The 27,682-nt window shown below is 37.2% G+C and overlaps 2 protein-coding genes across 2 annotated transcripts; both read right to left on the minus strand.

The window, feature by feature from the left end:
• Positions 1 to 1,331: 1,331 nt before the first annotated feature.
• Positions 1,332 to 3,941, minus strand: LOC140147992 (uncharacterized). The gene is made up of 2 exons (XM_072169815.1): positions 3,753 to 3,941; positions 1,332 to 1,583 (listed from the first exon to the last, which is right to left on the minus strand). The coding sequence occupies exons 1-2, from the start codon at positions 3,856 to 3,858 to the stop codon at positions 1,351 to 1,353; spliced, it is 339 nt and encodes a 112-aa protein (XP_072025916.1). The 5' UTR covers positions 3,859 to 3,941; the 3' UTR covers positions 1,332 to 1,350.
• On the minus strand, positions 3,864 to 23,665 carry LOC140147058 (protein mono-ADP-ribosyltransferase PARP14-like). Its single transcript, XM_072168829.1, has 14 exons — positions 23,507 to 23,665; positions 21,316 to 22,483; positions 20,726 to 20,983; positions 19,109 to 19,345; positions 17,270 to 18,958; positions 15,622 to 16,062; positions 14,395 to 14,564; positions 11,352 to 11,591; positions 10,215 to 10,436; positions 6,884 to 6,995; positions 6,289 to 6,441; positions 5,589 to 5,663; positions 4,700 to 4,791; positions 3,864 to 3,959 (listed from the first exon to the last, which is right to left on the minus strand). The coding sequence occupies exons 1-14, from the start codon at positions 23,663 to 23,665 to the stop codon at positions 3,864 to 3,866; spliced, it is 5,112 nt and encodes a 1,703-aa protein (XP_072024930.1).
• Between the last annotated feature and the right edge of the window lie 4,017 nt (positions 23,666 to 27,682).

Genomic DNA, 27,682 nt, shown 5'->3' on the forward strand with positions numbered 1-27,682 from the left:
TTTCATGTTTATTATGTCAAAATATCAACATAATATTTTTTATCATTTTCTACCATTCAATCTAAGAAACGTGTTAGTATGATTCATACCTTTAGTTAGATCAACGCGTTCAACGTCTGTCTTAAGTCCAGCTCCGTTGTCTTCTTTCATCGTCTTGAAATCAATGCGAATTGTTTCATCTTCCAGTTCTAACTTTTTATAATCTTTGCCCTCTTGGTATGCACGCTCTATGAGAGGGTTGATGTCTTCCCCGTACTTCGTGTATTGGCCAGTTCCAGCGTCTATAAAACGCCATTCCACTTCTTTATTTGTCAGGCGGTCTTCGAGTTCCCTCTTTTTCTCCATTTGTATTTCAGTGAAGTACTTATGCATATCAGCTTTGGTATTGTTGACGTCAACTTTTCTCCCCTCTATCGTAATTCGCTTAGCCTTTCCATCTAAGATAGGTTCCATTTTGACCTGTTGAAGAGAAGTAGTAGATGTTATCAACGTTTTGAATCTAAATCTATTTATCTAAATTCTATGATTTTGAATGACCATGATTGTGTACCATACAGGTGACTATCTAAGTTTATTATAATAACTCTTACCGAGTTTTGTCTTGCAATACCAGATATCTTTTGAATTTTCCTCTCGTCTAGCTCTCCCCACATTTCATGCTCGTACATAATTTCCTTTAGAAAGCAAAGAAAACAACAACAATTGTAATCTTAACGAATACAATCAATGATAGATGACTACTGGATTTCACTTCACTGTGCTATGTCTAATTTGCGGACACTTTCTGTTAATGTTTATAAAGACTGGAAATGATACCTAATGTGGACTGTGACCCTAATTCCCTTAACATTCCATAGCCATTTGGAATAGTATAGCAAGACGTAGACCATAACTTTTTTGGTCATATTGACCAAAAACAAACCGACAGGATTCGTGGCCTTGAAGTTTAAGACTAAATGGTTAAGGGGGTACTACACCCCTGTGGTAAATTTGTGACTATTTTTGCATTTTTCTCAAAAATAATAACACACTGGTAAAAAAAGTTATGTATATTATTGGGGCAAGGAATCCAATTACTACACTGAAATTTCAGTGACTCAAGACAAGCAGTTCAGTATATATGATAGGAAATGAGGTACATCCCAGCGGTACCTTATTTCTTATCATAAATAACAAACCGCTTGTCATGGGTCACTGAAATTCCAGTGTAGTAATTGGATTCCGTGCCCCTATAATATACATAACTTTTGTTACCACTGTGTTATTAGTTTTTGAGTAAAATGCAAAAATAGACACAAATTTATCGAGGGGTGTAGTACCCCCTTAAGTAACACGTGTTATCACTTTTAGTCACTGAATGAAACGTACATCTCTGGCAAACTCCTCTTCTATATATTCGTCAATTTTCGTTTTAGCATTCTGTAAGTCACGTTTTTGTCCAGCATATATGTGTAGAATCAGTGTATCGCTTGCTTTATTGACATCTGTTCCGTCCCTGGATCCTATGGACAATCTTTCGAAGTTTGAAGCTAATTGTTGCTCATCTTGAAAGGACGCTTTCGAAACTACCCACTTGACAATTTCTAAAACAGCAAAATAAATCAAAATCAAACATTATTCAAGAGTAATTGAAGAGCTTAGTTGCAAAATGCAGGCCTTACATCCACCTCTGGGTGAAATTGAGTCATTGGCATGATGACATTACAGTGTGGGTAAAAATACACATTTTGGTGGCTGTTTGACCATCTTCGTGTTCATATAATCTTCCTCCAGATCCCGAGATATCGAATTTTCCCATTTTGGGAAATTTTATGGAATTTCCGTAAATCTGTACTTAAAATGAATACAAAATAGTTTAGTTTTAATTTTTTGATGTAAAATAGTATACTTGAATGTTCTATACCTATTAAAGCCATATTATAACATTTTCATACAAAATAGATTAGCATTTTTTTGCCTTAAAATGTTAGTTTTTACTGTCAGATATATCCCCTTTTATTTTTGAGCCGACCAACTACGGCAAAGCAAAGAAAATTGGAATTTACTACCAGCGCATATGTCGCCAATACGTACCACTCCTTCGGTCATGTTATGGTACGACCCTTTGTTGTGTAGATCACCGTCCTGCACGCCGTGTACGTACTGTGTGTTATGAAGATCGTGTATGCGTTCGACTGATAATTCCATCGTAATAATAAAACGCCGGTTCCGGCGTTTTATTCAAAATCTCGGATTTTGACAAAACTACAGCACCTAGAGTCTTGGTTTTTGCAGGGTATATTGGTTTAATAAAGTACAATATAATCGTGTTGAAAAAAATGAATTAAAAAAAATCAGTGAGGGCGTCCTCCTCAGCAAATGTTATAATATGGCTTTAAGCAGGCGGCGGATGACATGATCGAGCCGGCAACTTGTGAAACCGCCCGGCCGTATGGCATTTTCCAATATAGTCGGTTAGTTTTGTGGGGTTTATTATCGAACCCCAACGGTTTTAGCTTGTATGTATATTATTTATCAACATAGGCCTATTTGTTTGTGATATTTCAAGCGTTTTAAAATTTCAAAATAATCCCATTCAATTACACGGTTGACGATGAAAACTTGCTGAATTTAGAGAATGCAATGCGGCCACCACCTGGCTTTAAGAACTGTTTTGGGCTGACTATTTTTTGAAACAAATCATTTTAATTAACAAAAGTTTTAGCTTCGGCAATACTAAAAAAAAGGCATTTTGTAAAAGTAAATGAGATATTTCAGTTTGTCTTTTTGATTTTGAAAGCATTAGTCAAGTTCCATACAATAGTGCAAGGAATAGTGAACTCAACACCTAGTATATATTGAAGAAAAGTTCTGTTCTGCTGTTATGTAATATATAAATATTTCTTTCTTTCATGACGAGTCAAAATAGATAATCTCGAGAGAAAATCTCGGAAGGTGTATGTGATATGGCCGACGAAAAAGTCCAAAAATTTCATATTATAAAATCGAACATTATGGCTTTAACAGTCCTATATTTCATGGCAGACAGAGCGCGTCGTATTCCCTGAGCCTCAAGGAAGATCAGATGATTAATTGTGTTTTCAATTGATTGAGTGTCCCAGGTTAAAGAAGAAATAAAATAAACAAACAAAAATCCCGTCGGATATACGCCCACCGACGACGCCGTACTGACGCGACAACACGTTGCCTAGATATGGTACGTGTTTTTTAACATCCGCAATTCAGAGCATTATCGCTTGTCGCTTCGGCATGACGTATCAGCCATCGACAAGCCATGATTGTATCCATTTGTATACAATGCGCATGCGCCACGCCGCTCAGCGACCACTTAGCGACACGTCGCATGAAAATATGGAGCAACATTTGTTATGAACGAACTGAAGGACAGGGGTAATGCACGATGCATGGACATGACGAACTTCACCGTTTCCATGGTGACGGATGTAGCAGTAACTACGCAAACAATGTATTTCGTTTTGCTATCTTCTACTGAGCATGTTGAGCTCGTCATTATATTTAATATTATTACGTAACCCATATTCCAATTTTATCTGTAGTATTTAGACACCATTCCAGAGGCTATTATTTGGGATAGGACGAACGGTCAGCATTCGAAATCAGTACGCCATATATACATTTGCTATTACGTCACACGGAAGTGCAGTTGTGCTTTATAAATATAGTTAGATCATTTGGCAAAGTTCCTTTACGATAATATAGAATAAAACAAAATCTATTTGCCAGCAATATACCTGCACCACGTTGAAGTAATGTCTTCTGTGCAGCGTATGAATCTCCTTCTTTGGATCTCATTTGATCTTGAAATACTTTCATCAATGCTGGTTGGAAGATGGTCATCTTGATCAGTAAAAGGTGTTTCGCCTTCCCGCTTGCTGCGAATTCTCCAATGGCATCAAGGAGATATCCAGCTGCCTGAGCAGGGTCTCCTCTAATGTTTCCTAGAGGTACAGGGGCAGAAAAATCAAGTAATTGCTATCTTTCAGGGTTACCGCGTTCGCATCTTTGCGCCCACCCAAACGCCAGTGGCAGCTAATTTTGCTACATGTATCAAGAGAGTTTAAGCTCATAAATATCCGCATTTATTCAAATGAATGGATTAATGTAGTATGACCCGATGAACCGGTGTGTAATAGTGCTATATAAAACATCTTTCGCGGCACTTGAATTCGAATTATGGTAATATGATTCTATGGACTACTAACTAAAGGTAGGCCAACTTTGTCTTGGACATTTGACTTTTTCTTTTTGGTGTTCATTAAGACTCAAATTTGCGTCCAGTCTCACAAACATCTGAGTGGTGGTAGTTTACGCATGTTTTGTAGATGCAGTCAGTTGTGCAGCTAATTAAGGGAGTCGATTTTATGCTGTGAATGAACAAGCATTTTACGCGAATCCATTTGATTAGAAGAAGCCAACATAACTTCGTAAATAGTATGAAAGGTCCACTCTTCAAGTCATGTTTATGATCCTCTTCTAGGTGATAACACACCCTCTAAAGTCGGGATCCGACAGAAAATCACCCCGATTAGCTAGCATATGTTCGTGAGAGGATACATTTAATGCGACAATGTTGTTCCAATTTGTATTATTAATAATAAACCGCTTTACCTGTTCCAAGTGCAGGAAATGCGATCGATTTACACCGCTCATTTTCAGCAAGATGAAGTGCCTTTCCCACCACTTCCTTCAGTTTATTCAAATTGTGAGGTGTGACAACATGAATAATATATTTGAAGTTCAGAGTTCCAGCGCCTGTTTTGACGACATCACCTTGGGGAGATTGAAAAAAAGAAAAGTAATGTTATATTTCATATGTGTGGCCCTGGGGCCCTTGGTATTTGACATCTGGGGTCAAAGTGAGGAAAAGTCTCATCTACAGGGTAGTCCAATTAGGCCCTTAAGTGTGTCATATATGAACCCTGGGTCCTTTGCAGTTTTAGAGTCAGTCTTGACACTCTGTTTGAAGAAGGAGATGATGAAGAAGAAAAACCCCGGGATAAAATGCGATTTTCAGTTTTGGAATGTCTAGGGTGTGAGCTCCTAAACTGCAATTTTACTATAAACTTAATTGTTATTTAATGATGTGGGGCTGTATTGGTCAGCGAAAACCTGTAAAGTGTGCTGACGTGTAACGTCTAGGCGTTGAGCATGTGCCTATCGCACTATAAATCACTGCATTTTTCTTTTATTTCTAGTTTATTTACTGGTATTATATACCTTATCTAATACGATACTCGAGCAGTGGCGTCGATTTTATTTTGAGATGGGGGGGGGGGTGTTGGTGTATAGAGCATCTTTTGCTCACAAAATTTATTTATCAAATGCGCACTTCGCGTGATAATAATATCTGAAGAAAAAATGGTCAAATATGACGGAAATATGCACTGTTTACAAATGTAATGGTCACATTTGGTCAACAACACACTCATTTACGTAAGATGGGGGAGGTGGATTATTGCATAGATATTTGTCGAATATTGGGTGGATTTATCTCCCCCATCTCCCGGGATCTACGGCTATGTGGAGGAAAGACGGTCGGAAAAAGTGGCCACGTTAGCCAGTCTTACCTTTGTCGTCAAGCTGCTGACATTCCTGTGCAATTGAACTCCCACCCGCTCGAATGATGGCTTGAGAAACGGGACCTAAGTACAGAGATCACAAAACTCTGTTTAAAAAAGACGTGTATATGAATGAAATTCGATGTCCCTAGCCATGATGGCAGAAAACTCTAAATGATGTGTCTCCTACGTTTCATTCGTCAACTTGCGACTAGACTTCATTCATTTTTGTAAATGGTCGATCAAAAATATAAACAGATTACTAAGATTACACCACTTACTTACAAACTATGTCAATTTTGGAACTAAAATATAATACAATATCGTTTTTATACGAGTAGATATTCATACGTAGTGGTAGATAAAAGCAGATGGTGATGCTGTGATGATATCTTGTCTACAATCGGGATATCTCTCACTGATGAAGATGCTAGTCGAGCTAGTAAAAACGTTCCAGGTGAGCGAAAAATAGTGTAGTGTTGAAGTTAAACTCTTTAATCATCATATCGTTCTTGTTTGATTTAGAAGGACCAATTATTGATATTCAAATATTTTCTGAGCGTTTATTTGATGTGAAAAACAACGAATCTGCTAATCATCAAGTAAAAGCACCGACAAACACCGACCATACCTGAATGGTCCGTACTGACCATTACTGCCTAGTAGAATTTGAATCTTACAACAATTTAATTTCAAATTCCATGCTTACCGTTTAAAGCAAGACCTTGCCCAACGCTGTTGACAATAGCTTCAGTACTCTCTTTCGTCAGGTCTCCGGAACATACTTGAACACATATTTGCCCAATCCTCATTTCGAATGCACCGCTCTGGGATTGACGAAATCCTTTGAATGATTGCTGACCTGTTGTAGAAACAATAATCGAAATGATCACTGATAATAAATTTAATGTACCTTATTTTTTGAAATCAGGATAAAAGCGCAATCCAGGGAGCGCAATAGTTATCAAGCACATATCTCTCACTTCCTGCTATCTTGTTTTACTCGTGTCATCAATCACTCTCTATAAAATTGGCTCTAAACACGACAAGAATACTTCAATTAGGAAATAAATTAAGTCATATTGTAAAGGATGCACAATTAAAATCTCTCCATAATCCTGAAATAATTCTAATTGTCGATATGCTGCGAGCTTTCTTTAAGTCTACAATTAACATCCTTAGTGACATAACATAATATAATTCCCCAGCTTGAGCTTTCATTTTAGACTTAAATAACTTACACCACGTCTACAATAAAAGTTAAATCTTATTACAAGTTGGATAACCTGTTTTATTCAAACTACCTGACATGACCGATTGTTTAGTCACTGATGATGTTTTCAGTTTTCTTCCATCTGTCGCGACTCCGACTTGTATTTCCTGTTGTGTCAGACGTTGCATTTCTGCTTCAAAGGCCTTGAGAAAGATGAAAATGAATGATAGTACAGTTAGTTTATGTACCAATAGCTATAATTTTTTAACTAATTTATACTGTTAAATAACTTGAGAGTTAAATCTATCCATTTTAAAATAACTCTAGTATACCAGTACAGAATTTCAAGGCCTGTATATTTTTTCCAGGTTTAGTCATTTATCTAAAAACTGCAATGTGCTTAAAAATATTAATACATTGATCTTACAGGAAATGAGACAAGGAAGACAATAATCGCATTTATATTTATAGGTTAATGTCAATGATATATGAAAACGAAAGTTTTGGACGTTTATCCTCCCGAGAAAATCATACACATGGGCGGAAATTATATCCCTTGTGATATCCTTTATACAAACTTGGCATTTAGTATGGAATATGTTTTTGCAAAATTCCACGACTGGTCTTAAAGGGGTATGCATAAACCGCATGGGCTAAATATTAATTGGGTGTGTGTCGGGAGATGGTGTAAAATAATTGTTTGATAGAAAATGTGCTTTTCATTAGTAGTGCATTTACCTAAAATGGCGGATTTGGGGATGCTGAATTTGAACTTTGTGAGGGGGACACAATTTCAGACTTTATGCAACATTGTTATGATATTCGCCAGCGAAGTTACGTAATGTTACCATGTCAACTGGATCGCGCGCCTGAGTATTGAACCTCGATCGAAACAATCACCACACAAAGGCATACCATAATAGTGTGATTCGATAACCAAGAAAATTACGTAACCACTTCGATAGCGAATTATCATATTTATTGGGGTTTGAGGTGCTATTTCCTAAATTCCGTCAGTAATTGGCATTCGTCACAGCTGAAATACACTTTCAATATACCAATTTTTGGAAAATGGGAGGAGCTTAAAAATATGTCTCTTAAAAATGATACGTTCTCAGAAAGTTTGAATGTTACGGTACAAAAAAACAACTGCGCAGATTGCTGGTTGTCCAATGAACTCACGCTGTTTCTTTGTGCACAGTAAGTTTATAACATTTGGCCCTCAGGGGGCATTCAAACTTTCTGAGTGCGTACTACCTTTAAGAGACAAATTTTTAAAGCTCATCCCGCTTTCAAAACTGGTAGATTACAAGTGCATTTCAGTTCTGACGAACAATTATTGGTATTTAGGTTAAGTAAATATCACCTCAATAAATTTGATAATATCAGAATAATCTTGCTAAAATTTGGAAAAATTTACCCCTCACAAAACTCAAATTCAATCTCCTTAAATCCGCCATTTAAATTCAATACATTATCAGCGCCTTAATGTAAACACACGGAAAGAAATTTTTCTATCAAACAATTATTATACACCATCTCCAGACACACTCCAATTAATATTTAGCCCTTGCGGTTTATGCGGAACCCTTACAGACCTGTCTCGGAATTTTGCGAAAAAATATTCCATACTAAATGTTAAGTCTGTACGAGGGTCGTTCGAAAGTTCTACATGTATACCATCATCACATCTCTGTTATCTTATGTGCTAGAATATTGAAATTACCCACACTTATACTCTAAGTTACAGAATAAATTATTACATTAAGTTATTTGATGAAAATGTGTTTTTTGGTTGTTTAGATACATAACGCAAATACGGATTTTGTACGTCGGTTTAAACGGTTAAAACCTGATGCAAGCAGTTTAGTAAGCACCATACTGTAGCTTTGGATGATCTGCATAAAAATGATTTTAAGATGCAGCTGTCTGTGTACTCAGGATAAACATTTTGTTCCTATTTGAGCTCCCTTACTCAGGATAAACATTTTGTTCCTATTTGAGCTCACTGACATGCCTTGGGACTTCAAAATAAAAAAAAACATGATTTAGATGAGAAGAAATCATCAAAGGGTTCAACAGGCACACAAATGTTAGTGACATTTGCCACATTTATACTAAACAACGAAAGGGTAATTCGTAATTACGTCCTTATTTTAAGCAATGGATTCATATTGACGTGGAAATAAGATGAACAGTTTGTTCAACTTATGAACCAATTAATACGACCTGAACCAACAAATGACCACCCGATCGAAGTCAACAACCTATGGAAAAGGGTCAATAAGGATATTCTGAACATGCATATCAATTTGTAAGCGCTCTTTAGCAAAGTCATAGTTCATTGAATTTACAACCTTATGACAAAACAGGCGAAAATAGTAACTTTTTGCACAAGATTTGCAATTTAAAGAGAATTGGCCATTGCTCATTCTCATGACGCTGGATATAGACAATACAAGTGCCCTTTTTCATTTAATGACATAAAATTTGAAAAATGTTGTAAGGAACACTTGATGTTTTGACTTTTTTGGTCAAAAATGTGCTTGGATAGGTAGTTTTCAACAGATTTACCACATTCGCCTTGCTATAACATTGAATTGCGTTATCTGTTGACCTAATGACGAAAAGTGGTCTTACGATGCTCAACCGTGTAGTGTAAGCAAAGACTGTGGAGACAATTCACTGCTTGCTTGAGAGATCGTGGACGAAAATGTGTGCTCAGGTGTATCTAGGTGGAAACTGTGCAAGAGAATAGTTTTTGTATAGAAACCTTTCCATATGTATCGGTTTTGATGTGAAAAAGACACGATACCCAGTAAAAATGTATTATCTGCAAGCATTAGATATTGATTATATTATTTGAACAAAAATAAAGCAATTTAACCATTTTCAGAAAGAAAAAAAAGCTGTAATGATTTCCACATAGACGTGCATGGAGACCCTTTTAAATAGAAATTGGTCTCTCTTTTCAGATCGTTTCTGATGTACCAAATATATATGTATTCGACGCTCATTTGTATGGCAATTTTAATAGTCTGGCACGTAAGATAACAGAGATGTGACGTTCGAGGTAGAACTTTTTGAATGGCCTCGTATGTCCTCTTGTGTGTCAGTTGTATTTGTCTCAATATTTGGTTGCAAACACCGCTACGTTTTGCAACCCTCCGACCTTAAGGGCACTGTTTGACCACGGAGGAAAGAGTTATGATCAACTATTTACCTGTACGGGGTTTTAAAAAAGTGATTAAGAATCATGAATAGGTGCCTGCTGTCACATGATTGCTTATCGGCCGCGTTTGACTCAATGTAGTTTGATCATTTGATGTGATATTTAGATGTGATGATTAACGGTATACTAGTTACACCATGATCAAATCATGAAATACAAACATACATGTATGTCGAAAGATATTCCATACCTGTATCGTAGGTGTGTCATTATGATACACCACAAAACGGATGTCTACAAGAGATCCCGTTGGGTTTTGTTGACTGAACTTGACTACTGTTTCGTACATCAGTTTAGCGGTAACGTTGTGCGGAAATTTCAAATTGCCCGTGCCGATTGCTGGAATAGCGATAGATTGCATGCGTGCTTGGTTTGCTTGCTTTAGAATGGTCATCACTAACTTACACAAAACCTGTATAAAGGAGGAAATACTTTGGGGGTTAAAGAGGTGGTACTGTTCAGTCATGTTGAAAATTGTGTTGGAGGGGAAAGAGAATTGATACAGATGTGCCGCCAGTGGGTAAATATTCGTACAAAATTCCTGACTCATTTTTTAATAACATCCAAATATATGGCCAATTCATACGACCCATTCATACAGTAGCGTACCCCCCCAAAAAAAAACACACCAAAAAACAAAGAAGACCAGACTCATCCATATATAGTAACATCATTAACATAACCTCCATTGTTTAGTAAGAGGTGCAGGGGCGCTTGGCACTTGACAGTTTGGGCAATTGTGTACAATTTTAGTTTGAAAAAGTCCCAATTTGGTGTAATGAAGGGCCAATTGAAGCCATTCATGGATAATTTTTTATTATTATTGTTATTGCTAGAACCATGACAAAGTTGGGTGTCCAAAGCGGAAAGGGCGATTTGTTTATGTAGGGGGTGTCTGAGAGTGATGTTCCTATAATGATGTGCTTGCTCGAAATCAATCGACTGATTAAACAATGATTTAAGTTGTGAAATGTGTGGGTGATTTGATATTGTGTGGCTACACGATGACAGCTCAAGAAGAGTCGATGGTTCGAGCGAAAGAGGTCTACTTTGACATGGAACCACTTGTTTATAATTTATGGTAGCAATGGGTATATCTAGACGAGACAGCGTATCCGCATGTGTTGGTGTACATTAACGTGGTCTACGCGCGCTTGGCAAAACCATCCGAGCGCATGTAGGCATCCTACAAGGATTTGAACTTCGGATATGTGCTTTAGTCACAGGCGGCGGAAGCGTGGGGGACAGGGGCGGAACACATTTTAGCAAGATGTCCCTTCCTTTCTAACACAAAATTGAATCATAACTTTGATCTGCAAAAGCTCACCGATTCGGATGTGGCTCTATCGTATGAACAGCAGACAGTATGATAAACAGCTTTGCACCCCAACTTTGCAGAACCTGTCTGCAGAATACCTCCCGCTGCCTGTCTTGTCAGTCCCTGTTGTGCGAGTGCGTCATCACATTCTTTTTGAAGTTGAGGCCCAGCTGCCTTTAGCATTGCAGCTGAGACCCCTCCAGCGTTGAGTTGAAACGTTCCATTTGTTGTATTGACAATGACATCGACCTGTTGACATATTATTAACAAAAGAATAGAGAATTTAGAAAAATATATATGGTGCGATCAACAACCTCATCCTAACATACCTAGTTTTTCTAGATTTTCTCATTGGTAATATGTTTTTGGGTTTTTTTTAAAGCTAAACATATATGACTCCCCTTTTAACGTGCAAACACCATTGCACCCCCTTATACTGTCAGATTTATAACCTTAAAGTGTCTTAATATCTTCTTGTATGAACTGACAAAAATGTTTTGCTCCCCACACCCCAGAAGCTCTCCAAACTGTTCCCCCATATAATTCACTCGTAATTATTGCACCACTCCTAAGTGATTAATCAATTTGTTATATAGTAAAAGTTAAAAAGTTATTAAAGTAAAAGGAGGTTATTTAAACATGAAGAGAATTAGAGTACGTAACGCGTTGTTCCTTTGTACCGAATTGATTTGCCGACAGGGTATTCATAAAAGTGGTACCATTGTTTTAAACAAAAAGGGTTCTGCCCTTAATTGGTAACAGCATTAACACATTAGGGACCGTTCATTATTAATGCCTGAGGGGGTCTGGAGAATATTGAGGGGAAAATACCTGCCTCACTATTGCGATGAATTAATTTCACATAACCCTCCCTATACCATCCGCCCCCACCTTCCAAGCAAACGTCAATATTAATTCAATCACAGAGGTTGGGACAGAGATTGTGCTCCAATACATCTATGCCACGACCAAACTTATGTTATAGTGAATAATTATTAAATTTTATATACATACACCTCGGGAAAAATAAAATCACATAACCCTATACATTTATTCCGGCTCATCCGGCATTATTAATGAAAGGTCCTTAAATACATGGTATATGACTGTCAATAAATGATGATAAGAATTGATGTGTAAGTGCCACAATTTAGAGAGTGTTGCCATTGTTCTCATGTAACCCAAAAGGTGTGTTTGTGCGGGTCTTACGCCTATAAAACAGACTTCAGCTGTACACTTCTTTATCAGACACCAGAATTTAGGTTCCTCATTTAAATCAATTAAACGCTCCTACTGATCGATTACTCATGAGAATGTTTTAAGGGAAGTATTGTTGGTCGAAGCAGCCAAAAATAGATTTTCATTATCTAAATCAATATAATACACTTTGATGTTTAGCAAAAGTTAATTCTACAAATCACATACGGTACTTTGAAAACTTGCTTGATTTATTGTTGTTAATGAGTTGTGTACGTTTTACAATTGTGTTGTTGTTTCAGCCCTCTTTAAAACATAACTCAAGAACCACAGGACCGACAAAAGTATATACGTGATATCTATGAAATAATCAATGCAATATTTGCCCAAAATCACTAACATTCGCAACAGTTTAAAATAGTTAAACTCGTAACATTGTGTATTGACATAGAATTGAGTGGATCGAGTTGTGAACTACGTAATGCGTGACTGGCGGGCGCTTTTTATATATGAATTAACGTGAGCGTAAATTGAGATTTTATTGACGCGCAAACAAACTACCAAAAGTTTTAAATATTGCCTATGCTGTCATCTGAATGCCAACTTCCCAAGGTTCTCTTCGAGTTCTAGTTATACAGTAAGAAAATGATAGTAAATAAGTTGGGACTTTGTGAAAATCTATGATGGTTGAAACATGCTTCGACCTTACTGCTATTCCATCACAATGGTAGTATGTACCCTACCCAGCAAACACAAAAACGTTTTAAAAACGTTTTTAATAAGTTATATTTTGGCTTTTGGTTTACATAAAACGTTTTAATAACATTAAAATGTCGGGTTATATAAAGGTCACGAAAACGTTTTAAAATGTTTTGTATGAAAACACACTACAACAATATTTTTAAAATGTTTTCAAAAATGTTATTGTAAACTATTTTCGCAAACATTTTTTGCCAAATATTTTGTCAACACTTAAATAATATTATGTTAAAATATTTGCACTCAGCAAACACAGAAATGTTCTTAAAATGTTTTTTTCAAAACGTTTTAATAACATTTAAATGTCGGGTTATATAAAGGTCATGAAAACGTTATTAAAACGTTATTGCAAATATTTTGGGCAAACATTTATCGCAAACTATTTTTTCAACCCCAAAATAACATTCTGTTTAGAATGTTTTGTATAAAGTTTTCAAAAATGTTTTTGGAATGTTATTAAAACGTTTTATACCCTTTATATAACTCGACATTTAAACGTTTTCTCTAAAACATTTTTTGTTTGCTGATGAGCAGTAGATTATTAAAAAAAATGATTTTAATGTTATGAAAACGTTTTATACCCTTAATATACCCTTTATATAACCCGACATTTAAACGTTTTCTGACAACCTTTTATAACCTTTTGCGAATGATGTCGAAAACGTTTTGTGTTTGCTGGGTAGTTTGGTTTACCAAGTCTGTTTATGTACACAGTGATTGTCATCACTTGTTCTAGTGTACTTTTGTATTCCCATTGGTCCTTGTTGTTTTTGCAGGTTTAGCACTTTTGTGAGCCTTGTACTGGTAATTTTTGGCTATCGAACTTTACCTACTTCTAATGCCTACGTTTGCTGTTTTTGCCCCCTCCCCCGCGTATTGTCTAGTTTGTATTTTACTTGCTGCCCCACGTCAAGTTGGTGTACCTTGCTCTTTTTCCTATTCTCTTGTATCATTTATTGATCCTTGGTGTGTTTTGTGTCCTCGTCCGTTGGATTCACCATTACCCACTTTTTTTTATCAAATGTTCTCTCCATTTGTCTAAAGTTTGTTTGTTTGTTTGAATGTTTGGCTTGTTTATTTGCTTCTTATAACTTACTTTTTCGGCTGAGATATCAGCTTTCTTCAGAGAAATCGTTTTGTTTTCTTTTGTGGTAAGGGTGTATCTTCCAGTTTGTTTTAACGGCGTGAATTTACTTGATGAAACACCTTGTGCTCTTGGAAAGCTCTCCGTGTATCCATATGCTCCGTCAAGTTGTTCAAAGTCATCTATATTGTGTGAATTATTGTTTAACTTAACATTACTTAATTAGGTCAAACACGAACCAGATAAAGGAATATTGCATTATCATTATGAAGGTATCGTCCTTTGTGTGTTTTTTGTAATCAGAACAAAGCACACGCAAATTAAAATATATTGTATTTTTAAGTATGTAGCATAGGTTTTCGAAGAAGTGAAATGTAGGGAGGGGCATCCATATCAGGCTATCAAAGCGCCAGCGCCGAGGTGGATGGTGCCGGAGATGAAAAGGGGGAGGAGTGGGATTTGGGGGCGGAAACTTGAGAAATAAATGAATTTTACCTCAGAATATTTAGCAACAAATGTCGCTGAAAAGTCTATAATGTTAGGAGAGGCTAACATCTCATACCCTTTATATGACCTTCACCACATACCTACGCATACTGCACAACACCCTATTCCCACCCCACCCTATCATCCTCTAAAATACCATACCACCAATGTTACTCTTTGCCTGAACCCTTACCCCACCCTTTCACAACTTCACCCATATTATTACCCTAACTCCACCATACCATACCCTATTCACAGCAACAACAAACCCCTTACCCCACCCACCCAACCTCACACATACTACCCTTACTTTACCTCTACCATACCATACACCAACCCTACTATACTCAATACCTCTACCACACCTTACTTTACCACAATCGACCCTAACATACTCCCCAACCTCACCCTACACCTACCCACCTCTTCCGTTACCCTACACCTACCAACCTCTACAGTCACCCTACCCATATAGGGTAGGGTAACGGGAGTTACCCTTCTCCACATCTTCTATTAAACCACCACAACCCACCCAGCCTTACTCTGCAACACTTCTACTTCCGTACCCCACCTATTTCCAGCATCACAACTCACCCATATTAAACAGTGATAAGTACGACATCACAATGTATCATAATAATTATTGTATAACATTATACGACGTTGTAGTATTGAAAATACATAGATGTAGAGGATGCTACGTCCACCATCATGGCGTGTTACAAAAAGGTCGAATCGAATCCATCCGATCACCTTCACCAAATGCTTCTTGAAAATACGTCAGAAATGCGTTGCAGGCACGGTCATCGATGTTGGTAAATCGTATCTCTTTCAGACTGCATGATTTGTTTTTCTTGCAGAACTCCATCGATGCTTCAACCATAGTCTTAGCACAGAGATGGCTTGGAAAACCATAAATCCCTGAACTAATCGCCGGTATCGATATGGTCTGCATTCTCGAACGCTTGGCTTCTCTCAACACATTTGTCACGGCATCACATAGTAAATTTTCTTCGTTTGTAGGGTCATCTCCAGGTTTGGGTATGGGTGTGCCTTCCCATTTAGGACCCGCAACATGAAGTACATGCTTGCATGGAAGTCGACCAGGAGATGTTCTCACCACCTCGCCTGTATTCAATGGTCTTCGTCTTTTACGAATGATTTGGTTACTTTCTGTTTGAATGCTTTCACCACCTTCAAAACGAATTCAAATTCACGTTAAACAATTAGAAGTTTACTGACCAAACTCTGTATTTTATAGCCTAACGTGTTGTGATTTATGTTACAACATTTTAGTCGATTCGATTTTTTATGCAATATAATTGGTTAACTTTCCTGAAATAAACACATTTTTGCTGTATTAAGAGACTTTTGATAATAAATCTACAGCGTGTCTAAATAAAAACGTCCATCTCAGGGTCGAGTTAAAATTGAAAATTGAAAAGATCTCGTCAGTGATTTCTATTTACATAATTTGAAAGCCCATTATTATTTTAGTCTGTTACCTTTTGTAAAATTTACATCAGAGTCGGTTCACTGGTTTTGAAAACAATGGCTATCATTCCATGTATCTCCATTCCAGGAGAAAAACACAGTATCTTACTCTGAGAGCAAAATGAATGTGCACAACTCAGTGAGTAATACTCTGGTTTTGTATCGGATTCATAAAGCCAAAAGATTTGGTTAAAATTATTAAACGTTTGGTGTGATTCTCTCACTGATTTAGTAAATAAAAACTATTGCATAAAATTCATCACAATCTGAATGGTGAATAAATGCCGGATTTCTTCATTACTGAATGAATGAATTACACATTTGAATATCCATATTATAAAACAAAGTGGAGCATATTTAATTTTAAAAAAAGTCAGCTGGTCCCGAATTACAGGTTTCTAAACTTCAGAAATAATAGTGGCGTAGCCTAGCACGTGCCCCCACCCACATCGATTGCAAAATTTGGAAAATCCCATAGGAAAATTGCCGAAAAACGGCTTGTGCCCCCAATTAGACCCGATGCCAACTCCTTCCATTATGGCCGGTGCCCGAATTATGATAACCCACGCTACGCCATTGATTCAAAATTTATCTTTTGGATGGCAGTAATACAGTTACAAGGGAACATTTTTCAACAGTCGTAAATCATGCCATGAATGTTGATTGGCAAACTTGAAATGTGACAAATAGCACAAGTATTGCATCTTGGGTTTAGTTTTCACAACCAGGGAATGGAATCCAATGAAAATTTCACACAACAATAAACGGGGTCAACGTTTTTGTAAGCGAATTTCGATTTAAAAAAAAAAATATTTAGAAAATTGTAGAACAACTCTTAGACGGACATTTTTAGCGGGACACACTGTAGGCTATGTTTATGTTTCAACTAACCTGCGACCACAATTGCCTGGCCAATCCCCGGCGTGTTGCAAATTCGTATTCGCTGCATTTACGATGCCATCTACCGGTTCTACTGTCAAATCTCCTTTGCAGATCATCAACAGACAGCCTCCTGGTAGGATATGTCGACGAAGTACCTGCACTTTCTTGGTAGAGACGACACCAGGACCGACATCATCTTCAAGTGAATCAAACTCTTTGTCAGTCTCAACGATGCATTCGCATTCCTTCTCAACTGTCTTTAGAAACCTTTGTCCTTTGCCTTCTCGTAGCAATTGTGGAATACCAGGTTTTGAAACCGGATATTGCTGATGCAAAATGTTTTCCACGAGCCCTAGAAGACGTGGTTTTGCTACCGACATGCCTTGTTGCGTTCCGCTAATATGGAATTTGCTTGAACGGCTATCCAGCTTAGGCTGAATGGTCACCGAATGTTGACGGTTGGATCCCGAAAGAGCACGTAGGTCTTCTTTTTTATGTTCTACTATGAAACGAACCTTTCCCTTCTCTGTTTTGACTACCTCTTCAAGGATAACATTCTTTTCGATGAATTCTTCAACAGCGCGCACTGCAGTATCAACGTCAGTGATGAATCCTGTGATGTCAACGTGCGTGTTGTTAGAGTTCAAAGCAACATGGACCGCTTTCTGACTATTTATTTCTCTGAATTGATTTTGTCCTTTCGCTGCTTGGAGAATGTGAACTGTCGATTTATACTCAATGTTCACTCTTTTCTCCACAATCTCGGTCTCGATGTACTTAATAGCGCGATCTCTGTCGGTGTCTGTTTTTCCAGTGACTGTGATTCTACATCCGTCCGATCTCAAAGCAGCGTGTATGTTCCTTGAATTAAAGATTTCGTGTATTTTGTCTTCAACGAGATTCACAAAACGGCTTTTGCACGTACTTACGTCGATTGAACGTGTGCTGAGATTATGCAGTTTATTGGATATTTCAACCTGTGCCTTCAAGACTTCACTTTGCATACCTTCGCATTCTATTACATTGGAGCTCGGGTTTAAAGTAAACTTCACATTTGCCCAGCGTTGTTCAATTTCTTCTTTGATTCGACACAGAAGAAGCAGTTTGAAATTTTCTGCATTGAAGGTTATTTGCTCAGTAACAGTTTGTCGTTCTCTTTCAGCTTCTTCTTCTAAGACCTCTATGTGATTCATTATGTCGGTCTCTGCGCTTTTCACATCTTCTGTTTTTCCTTGCAAGATAATTACGCCCTCATTTGATCTCAATATAGGACGGACAAATTGAAGATTTCGTTTCGTAAGATTTTTACAGATCTCATTCCAGAAGGATTGATTAACACGTATTTCGCGTGTTTCGTACTGATCGAAGAAACCCTTTACCTGTGTAATGGCGTTCTCTTTCCACGATTTCCACAAGAGTGGATCCTTGTTAAGAGTAGTGTCGGGCAATAAATGAATACTGTTCTTATTCTGCTCGTGTGGCCATTCGATTTTAGTCGCTACCTTTTGCATTTCCTGTTGAAAGTGCGATTGGATCTGGCTTTCTTTGAAGATGTATTCAGCAATGAATGGGTCCACATCAACGACCACGGGCTTCGGAACCCGCGGTGTTGGTCCGTCGCTTGATACCTCCGCACCAAGAAAGTCGTAGAAAGGTTTGACTTTTAAGCTGAAACCTTCGAGTTTGTGCTTTCTTCCTGTGACTCGTTTGACAACTGTAAAGAAATAAACATTTACTATCAAACAATTAGTGAAAACTACAATCAGGGTATCGTTTGTTTACATGATCATTCCGTTCTAAAATATGTCCACAATATTTTTGAGCTGAAAAACATAAGCTGATCATTGGTTTAATATGGAATTACCTTTCCAGTCTTCAAAGAATACGACAGCTTGGTTCTTGTCCTCAAAAATACGAACTTCCCGAACACAATCCCCACCACTATTCTTCTTGCTTTCAAAGTAAAGCTCAATTGATTGTTGGGATGATCCTGGTTTCATATTGCGAACAAGAATACTGTCGGAGACTTGTACACGTGACGCTTTGAAGAAGGAATCTTTTAGCTTTCGTTTTGTAAATTTATGAATGACGTAGTCAATATCTGAAAGAAAACATGTTGCAGTAACGTTGTATATAGGAGAACTACGTGTGGTAGTAATGTGTAGAAGAGATAGAAAACTGTAATGGTAATGCGTAGAAGAGATAGTAAACTCTAATGGTAATGCGTAGAAGAGATAGAAAACTCTGAAAAACTTTGTTAAGGTTCACCAGAAGTAGGCCTATACACCAGAATGAATACATATCAATGAAAATGAATAAATAAATTAAAAATTAAATTTATAAATAAGAAAGCATTATATAATATGAATTCATAACCTCCGCGTATCACACCGTATGTGCGTCCCAATTAAATTGCTCGTTAGATGATATTCGCTCACCGGCGCGGATATTATTGATATCCATCAATGACCTCCGCGTATGCTTATGCGATACAATGACTTCCGCGTAGTGCGCATATGTTGCGCCGGAACTCTACACGCGCACGCAACTACCATATTTGCACATGGCGTGATTGCGCAGTGCTGTAATTGGTAAGTCCGTTTTAGCCTGTTCGACTTTTTGAAGGGCGAATTATAAGTTTTGATAAAAATTGTTTATTTCAACAAATTTCGGAGAATATAATCTTGAGATTTGGTTGAGTGATGAGTTAAAAGTGACGGTTATGAATTCGGTTAATAACTTTGCATCAGTTATATGTCGGGCATTGTGAAAAATCTAAACATTTTGCTTTGGACCTCGGAATATCCCTAGGGGCTGCGCCCCTCGGGATATTCCTCGGTTCCAAAGGCAAAATGTTTAGATTTTTCACAATGCCCTCCAAATAACTAATGCGCAGTTATTAACCTATAAATAGATAATTAACAATGTCAGTGAAGACATATTCAAGGTCAAATGAAAAGTTACACACCACCAAATAAAAAAACCTATTGCTAATAAAATGAATATATCACTTGCTTGCTCGATTGCAGGCCTTTGGGGGAACAAACTTTACCTACAAATATCACTGATCGATTGAAAATTGTCATGCTTCACACTGCGGATCCAGGTGGCAAATGGGGCACAAAAAACTGTGAATCACGGTCAATAAAAAACACGATAGAGGGCATAATACGATAGGAATTTGTTTTCATTAGCAACTGGAGAAATAATAGGGGATTGGGAAATGGCACACTGGCCATGTTGGGACTTCTTTTCAGGATTCATGTTAAATCATGAACGATTTTGTATGTCTTCTTCTCAAAAAAGTAATAAATTGTTTTCCTCGTGTCAAGGTCATGACCTTGATCGTTTACCCTTAACTATTAACTCAGTGTAAAAAAACATGACGATATAAGATTACATATGGAAGAACAAAGGGATACATAAATTTCTCTCCGAATATGGAAGAATAAGAAGAAACAAAACAAACAAACAAGCAAACCTTCAATCTTTGTGCAGTAAGTCACCAACGCTGTTCCGGGTTCTTCTCCGTACGCTATATCTGGACGCTCGTCCTTTTGAGTGCGGCCATCAATGAAATAAGTCAGGACCTCATCTGTCACTCCGTCTGGTATTCCCGTAAGGCGAAGACAGTATGGATCATACGGGCGATTTGCGCGAGGCTTTTTTCTTTCTCCTGGGATCACAGAAAGAGTGGTACCTTCCAACTCGTGTGTTCTTTGAGTAACTTCTCTGGCGGCTAAAAGATTAAATATTTTGAAATGTTGGGGATTGTTGCTTGCATGTGCTTTCGGGTAGATACATTCTTATTTTAAAAAGTATTAAATGATGCGCGAAAATCGCTAATTACCAGATAGGATCGAGTATGAATTAGCTCTGTTCAACAAGCAGGAGTATTTATGTAGTTAACTGCATACTATAAAATATCACATGGTCTGATCGTAATTATCTTCAACAATGAAAAGGTGCGCTGTTCTCTCTCAATCAGTTAAAAAAGAATAAGACCACAATAGCTTTAATCATGAAAAATATAAACATAATAATATGGTTTAGTTTTTATGAGTAACAAACCTGTCGGGTCCAGGAATGTAATATTCGCCACTCCCTTGTCTAATCTAAATTCAGTTATATCACCGCCTCCCGATTTCCGGTTATTTTCAAAATACATTCGTAACATATCATCGGATGTCTTTGGATTGATTCTGGACACCACCACAGTATTATTTTTATTTTCATCCGCATGCACACTTGGTCGCTGCCCATAGTTTTTTCTTGAATAGTAACTTGGAGATCGCATAGCTATCATTTCACTATCAAATACCTCCTGACCGGATTCCTCGTCATTGTAGTGTGGCTGGTAGCTGTCGTGATCACCTGCAGCCTTGGGCCTGTTTTGTCCATAAAAATTGTCACTGGATGGACGTTCGTGAGAATTAAAATGGTTATCGCTGCTGTCATGTGCACGAAGACTGCTGTATCCAGGTGGGTGTTGGTTGTACCTATCAAATGGTCGTTCTACATTTTGTGAATTATAAAATGCGCCTTCTCTGTATTGTGGACCCCTCGAATATATGTCTTGCGACTGTTGGTGAATCCTTTTAGGTGGATTTTTTCTAGGAGCCGGTATCGGTCGTTGTCTTGGCTTTTGTGACGGTTGATACTTTATATTGCCACTAGCATGGCCTGTTTCTCGTGAATTGTCGTTTAAGAGGGACGGTAGAAGTGTAGGACTGGTGACACTTGTGTGGTGTGGAAAGGGTTGATGTTGTTCATCAACATTTCTGTTGTGTCCATTGCCATCAAATGAACTTTCTTCATCAGATGCTGCATATGAACTTCGAGGACGGAAGAAGTGAGGTTTGGTTTTTGACATATTCATGTAGAAGTCCTCTTCTTCATCTGAACTTGAATTTTGTTCTTGTTTTGGCTTTTGTGACGGCTGATACTTTATATTGCCACTAGCATGGCTTGTTTCTCGTGAATGTTCGTTTAAGTGGGACGGTAGAAGTGTGGGACTGGTGACTCTTGCGTGGTGTGGAAAGGGTTGATATTGTTCATCAACATTTCTGTTGTGTCCATTGCCATCAAATGAACTTTCTTCATCAGATGCTGCATATGAACTGCGAGAACGGGAGATGTGAGGTTTGGTTTTTGAACTAGTCATGTAGAAGTCCTCTTCATCTGAACTTGAATTCTGTTGTGGTTGATAAACTACTTCTTCGGTTATGGCATCACCACTCTAAAGTATATGGAATTTCAAAAATAGTTTTAAATAATAATGCAATTAGCTGAAGATGTTAAAAGTTCTACTAGACTTTATTTATTTATTTATTTATTTATTTATTTATTTATTTATTTATTTATTTGCGCTTTCATTATACAGGGTAGCCCCTTCAGTGACAAAGCACTGCTATTCTAGGGGGCCCTGTTACAGAGAAAATAATATACAATTACATAATAATAATATGATTACATAATGATGAAATAGAATGGGTAAAGCTGAAACTAGAACAAAGATAATCAGGAGCTTTCCCAGTAAGGCACTTGAATAACATAACAAGAATATGATTGTTCAGCTTTGGTCTAATTTGAGCCACTTTAGGTCATTCATAGATGTACCAATAGGAGTTCTTATGTCAGCGGAAAGAATGATTCTTGCAAGATTGTTCATAAGAACTTGCAACCTACTGGAAAGTGTTAGAGAGCAATTAGACCAAACATGGCTACAGTAACTAAAGTGCGGCATAACAAGAGATTCAGCAAGTTTTTTCAGAATGTGATTTGGAAGGTAATATTTAACACGACGAATTACACCACATCTTTTAGAAACATTAGAAGCAATTAAATCAACATGGTGAGACCAAGTCATGTTACTGTCAAAAATAAGACCAAGGTATTTAAAATGATCAACTTTCTCAATGTCTTCACCATCATATTTCAAAGAAATATTATTGAATTTAATAAGGGTTTGGGGTGTACCAAAGAGCATCAACTTAGTTTTGCTTAGATTAAGAGTAAGTTTGTTTTCTCTAAACCATTTAGCTATACTACAGAGGTTTTGATTCAGACTATTTTGAAGACTTAAAGGATCAGACGAATTAACTAGCAGGGAGGTTTCATCAGCATACATAACTGTTTTACATGTAACACTATCAGGAAGATCGTTAACAAATAATATGAATAACAAAGGGCCTAATATAGACCCTTGAGGAATTCCAATATTAATAGGCCTTAAATCTGAAACAGAACAACCAATTTTTACAGACTGCATTCTGTTATTGAGATAAGACTTAATCCAGTTGAGTTCAATGTCACTGATGCCATATTTCCTGAGTTTGTTAACAAGAAGCTCATGATTTACTGTGTCAAAAGCTTTCTTGAGGTCAAGAAAAATGGCACCAGTGACTTTTCCTTCATCCATGCTATTAAGAATATAGTCCTGAACATCAATTACAGTGGTAGCAGTTGAGTATTGAGAACGAAAACCAGATTGAGATTGACTAAGATAATTATTTACAGACAAATAAGAGTATACTTGATCATGAACTGCACGCTCAATAATTTTAGAAACAACACTCAAAACAGAAATAGGACGATAGTTTTCAACATTACATTTGCTGCCCGATTTAAAAATAGGAACAACTTTGGCATTTTTCCATTCTGATGGAAAAATAGAGGTTGATAACGAAAGATTGCATATATAGGCAAGTGAATTACAAATAATAGGGGCAGCTATTTTAAGCAATTTAACATCAATATCATCAAGACCTGGTGATTTATTATTGGATAATTTACAAAGTTCATCATAGACATACTCAGCAGAAATTGAATGAAAAATGAAGTTAGAATGGCCCTTAATATCAAAGGAATTCAAAACATTTTCATTACAATCATTACTACACAAATTATCACCAATGTCATGATGAGATGTCATGTTTTTGAGCTAGATCAGCACCAATTGTTGTAAAATAGTTGTTGAATTCATTAGCAGTATCAATGTTATTATTGGTAAGTTTATCATCAACCTTAAGATTACCAACTTTGTTTCTATTGCCCCTGATATGACAACAGTGGACCTCTACGGCGGAGAATACAGGGTATTATAGGTTAAAGACCACTAATAGGCCTGGGCGATACATTGAAATACGACGAGGAACTATTTGTTTTCATGGCATTCAAAAAGACTGCATTAAAATCGCTGAAATTGATCAAGTTATATAGCCAACAAAGTACTTTTTAGAGTTTGATGCTTCAAAATGGTACATTTTCTCTCATTATATGACATTTTTGTTGTAATAGTACCAAAATTCATACGCACGGCTTCGGTTTTTAGTAAACATTCGCCCTATCATATTGTAACTATCAGCTTCGAGGGCGCACTGTCATTTTAAGTGTTTACGGTTCAGTGCGTTAAAACAAGAAAAGTCTCAGGTCAACCTATGTTGAATTTTTGATCATTTGGCATCTAAATCATATAGTTTCACCTGATATTAGTGGCATTGAACTGTGAGAGTTCTGAATATGAGAAAATTCCACCCGAAATTAGGCATTTTCCCATTGAAACCCGTGTAATACATAATTAGTGGTCTTTAACCTATAGAAACACTGAATTCTATGGATCTGATATTCGTCATGGAGACTTTTCTAGCTATTTTTTGCTTACATTTCTCAATATTTAACTGTATTTGCCCTGGCAAGAAAACGTGCATCTTCTTCGACTACTAAGGTATGTTTTTAGAACCCGTTGAGGTAGTAACGGGTTGAGGGGGGGGGGGACTTGTGACATTAGTTTTGGGTTTAGGGCTGGTTTCTGTGATTTCAGGGCTTCTAAATTCAACAACCTTCGCTTGCCTGCGTATACATATAGAAAGCTTAATGATGATGAAAAATCAATGTTGATGATCATATAGATATGCCACTTTGTTAATTAGAACCACATGCACATTTTGTTGGTGATTTCCTTGCCCTAAATATCGTACATAGGCCTATACGTGTAAATACAGTATAGGCCTAGGCTAGGCATTTTGCTTAAGCTTTAATGCGCAAGTAAGGCCTATAGTCGCGTGTAAAATAAAACCTAGTCTTTGTGTACACGTTGTCTATGGGCCTCTACAGCATCATGTATGGCCTCGCTCTATCCTAACTCAAGCCGAAACCCTAACTTGATCTATAACTCTATTTTAGACCCATATCTAATCCTCGGGCCTAGCCTTATCTCTATCCCTATCCACGAGCCTAGCCCTATAAAACACCCTATTCCTAATGCGAACCTGACCCTAATCAACAATTCTAACACTAATTAGCAAGCCTAAATCGGAACACTAACCCTAAATCAATCTTAATCTGATCTGATCGTGCTAGGACATGCTGCAGATACGAATCTCCAGATATAGTCCTAGGTTGAAGCAAAAACAGCGAAACAGTCATCATACAGGGTGTCCGAAAACCATTGATATTTTACTCGTCATGCTGTTTTCCAGAAATTTTCTTGTTAAAACATGTATTGCAAATGTCAATGTTTACATTCATGGCATTTTACCCGAGATTGGAGCACTTTTGTGCTTATATAGGTTAAAGACCACTAATAGGCCTGGGCGATACATTGAAATACGACGAGGAACTATTTGTTTTCATGGCATTCAAAAAGACTGCATTAAAATCGCTGAAATTGATCAAGTTATATAGCCAACAAAGTACTTTTTAGAGTTTGATGCTTCAAAATGGTACATTTTCTCTCATTATATGACATTTTTGTTGTAATAGTACCAAAATTCATACGCACGGCTTCGGTTTTTAGTAAACATTCGCCCTATCATATTGTAACTATCAGCTTCGAGGGCGCACTGTCATTTTAAGGTGTTTACGGTTCAGTGCGTTAAAACAAGAAAAGTCTCAGGTCAACCTATGTTGAATTTTTGATCATTTGGCATCTAAATCATATAGTTTCACCTGATATTAGTGGCATTGAACTGTGAGAGTTCTGAATATGAGAAAATTCCACCCGAAATTAGGCATTTTCCCATTGAAACCCGTGTAATACATAATTAGTGGTCTTTAACCTATAGATAGTGTTTCATGAATAACGCACATTATTGAATAGTCTTCAGTCGCAACACATATAGTGACACAGTGGCGTAGCCAGGTTTTCGAAACGGGGGTGTGGGAATGGGGTGTGTTTTGTGGCACAAATTACTATGTACAGACGAAAATATATTTTTGCCGATGGAAGTTGTGCATTCTTAACCCTTTTTTGTCCAGTGCAGCGTTCACGAATCTGAAAAAAGGGAGAGGGTAGAGAGCATTTGGCAATATTGCTTCAGATTGCATAAGCAGTATACACTCATTTGTTTACTGTTGACCCCTTTTTTAACCAACACCCTTGATGAGCAGCCATGATAAGCGGGGTCCCACGCTTCAGATGAGACGCAGAATTGTTTTCGTTCGTTTCCGCGCACCATCGGCAAGGACCAGAATACTCCCCCATCATTCTCCACATGCAGGTAGAGGGAGTCCGGGTTCAAAAATTTGTGCTTAAAATATTTCTATACCATTCAAAATTAATTGATCTTGACATGTCATTTGACTTCATCCAAATTGGTATAGATATTGTTTGTATAGGGGTCATGGGGCTGGTATACCCAAAGAAAATTCAGGTAAATTATGCAAAAGGTCGCATATATTCTGGCTTTAACATACCATATTATCCATGTTTTCAAAGCGGTTAATGCGATTTTTTACTGAAGGTCTATGTCCTGCCATTGTTAAAAATTAACGTCTACTATAGTACTTGTCGAACCACAAACGGAAGACAATAGTGTACCTATAGATAAAACACAAAAGCAAGATATAAATGGAGTTATTACTCGGCAAGTCAAATTATGATAAGGATAATGAACTGAGTGCAATGCATTAGTCAAGATAATCGCACGCGCCGTGGAGTTATTGCATTTAGCTCGAGAGCCGATAGGCTCGAGAGCTAAATGCAATAAATCCATGGCAAGTGCAATTATCTTGACGAATGCATTTGCACGTGTACATTATCCGTCATACACTTTGAGTGTATTAAAACAATAAGCAATATTAATTGCTGCATTCATTATATTAGTTTTAATATTAGGGAAAATATCTTACATTTTAAAAACACCGTCAGGTCATTGACCAGCTAGGTAAAATTTAACTGGTAAAGAAAATCAATCCCTGTATAAGTTAACTATCAATGGTATCGATTGCGCCATACGTCATACTTTAGTAACTTATTCACGCATGGTTTGTAACCAATTGACTTTATGTTGTGATCATTTAATATCGTGGTTTCGAACACAGAGAGCACAGAACCAGTTCACCTGGAAACGATCAATTTAGATGTCCGACTAGTACTACGGTGAATTGAGATGAGAAAAAAAAAAATCCCATATCAACTGGACTTTATAGCTCTATA

This window comes from Amphiura filiformis, chromosome 3 (assembly GCF_039555335.1).
Source record: "Amphiura filiformis chromosome 3, Afil_fr2py, whole genome shotgun sequence".
Classification (NCBI taxonomy): domain Eukaryota; kingdom Metazoa; phylum Echinodermata; class Ophiuroidea; order Amphilepidida; family Amphiuridae; genus Amphiura; species Amphiura filiformis.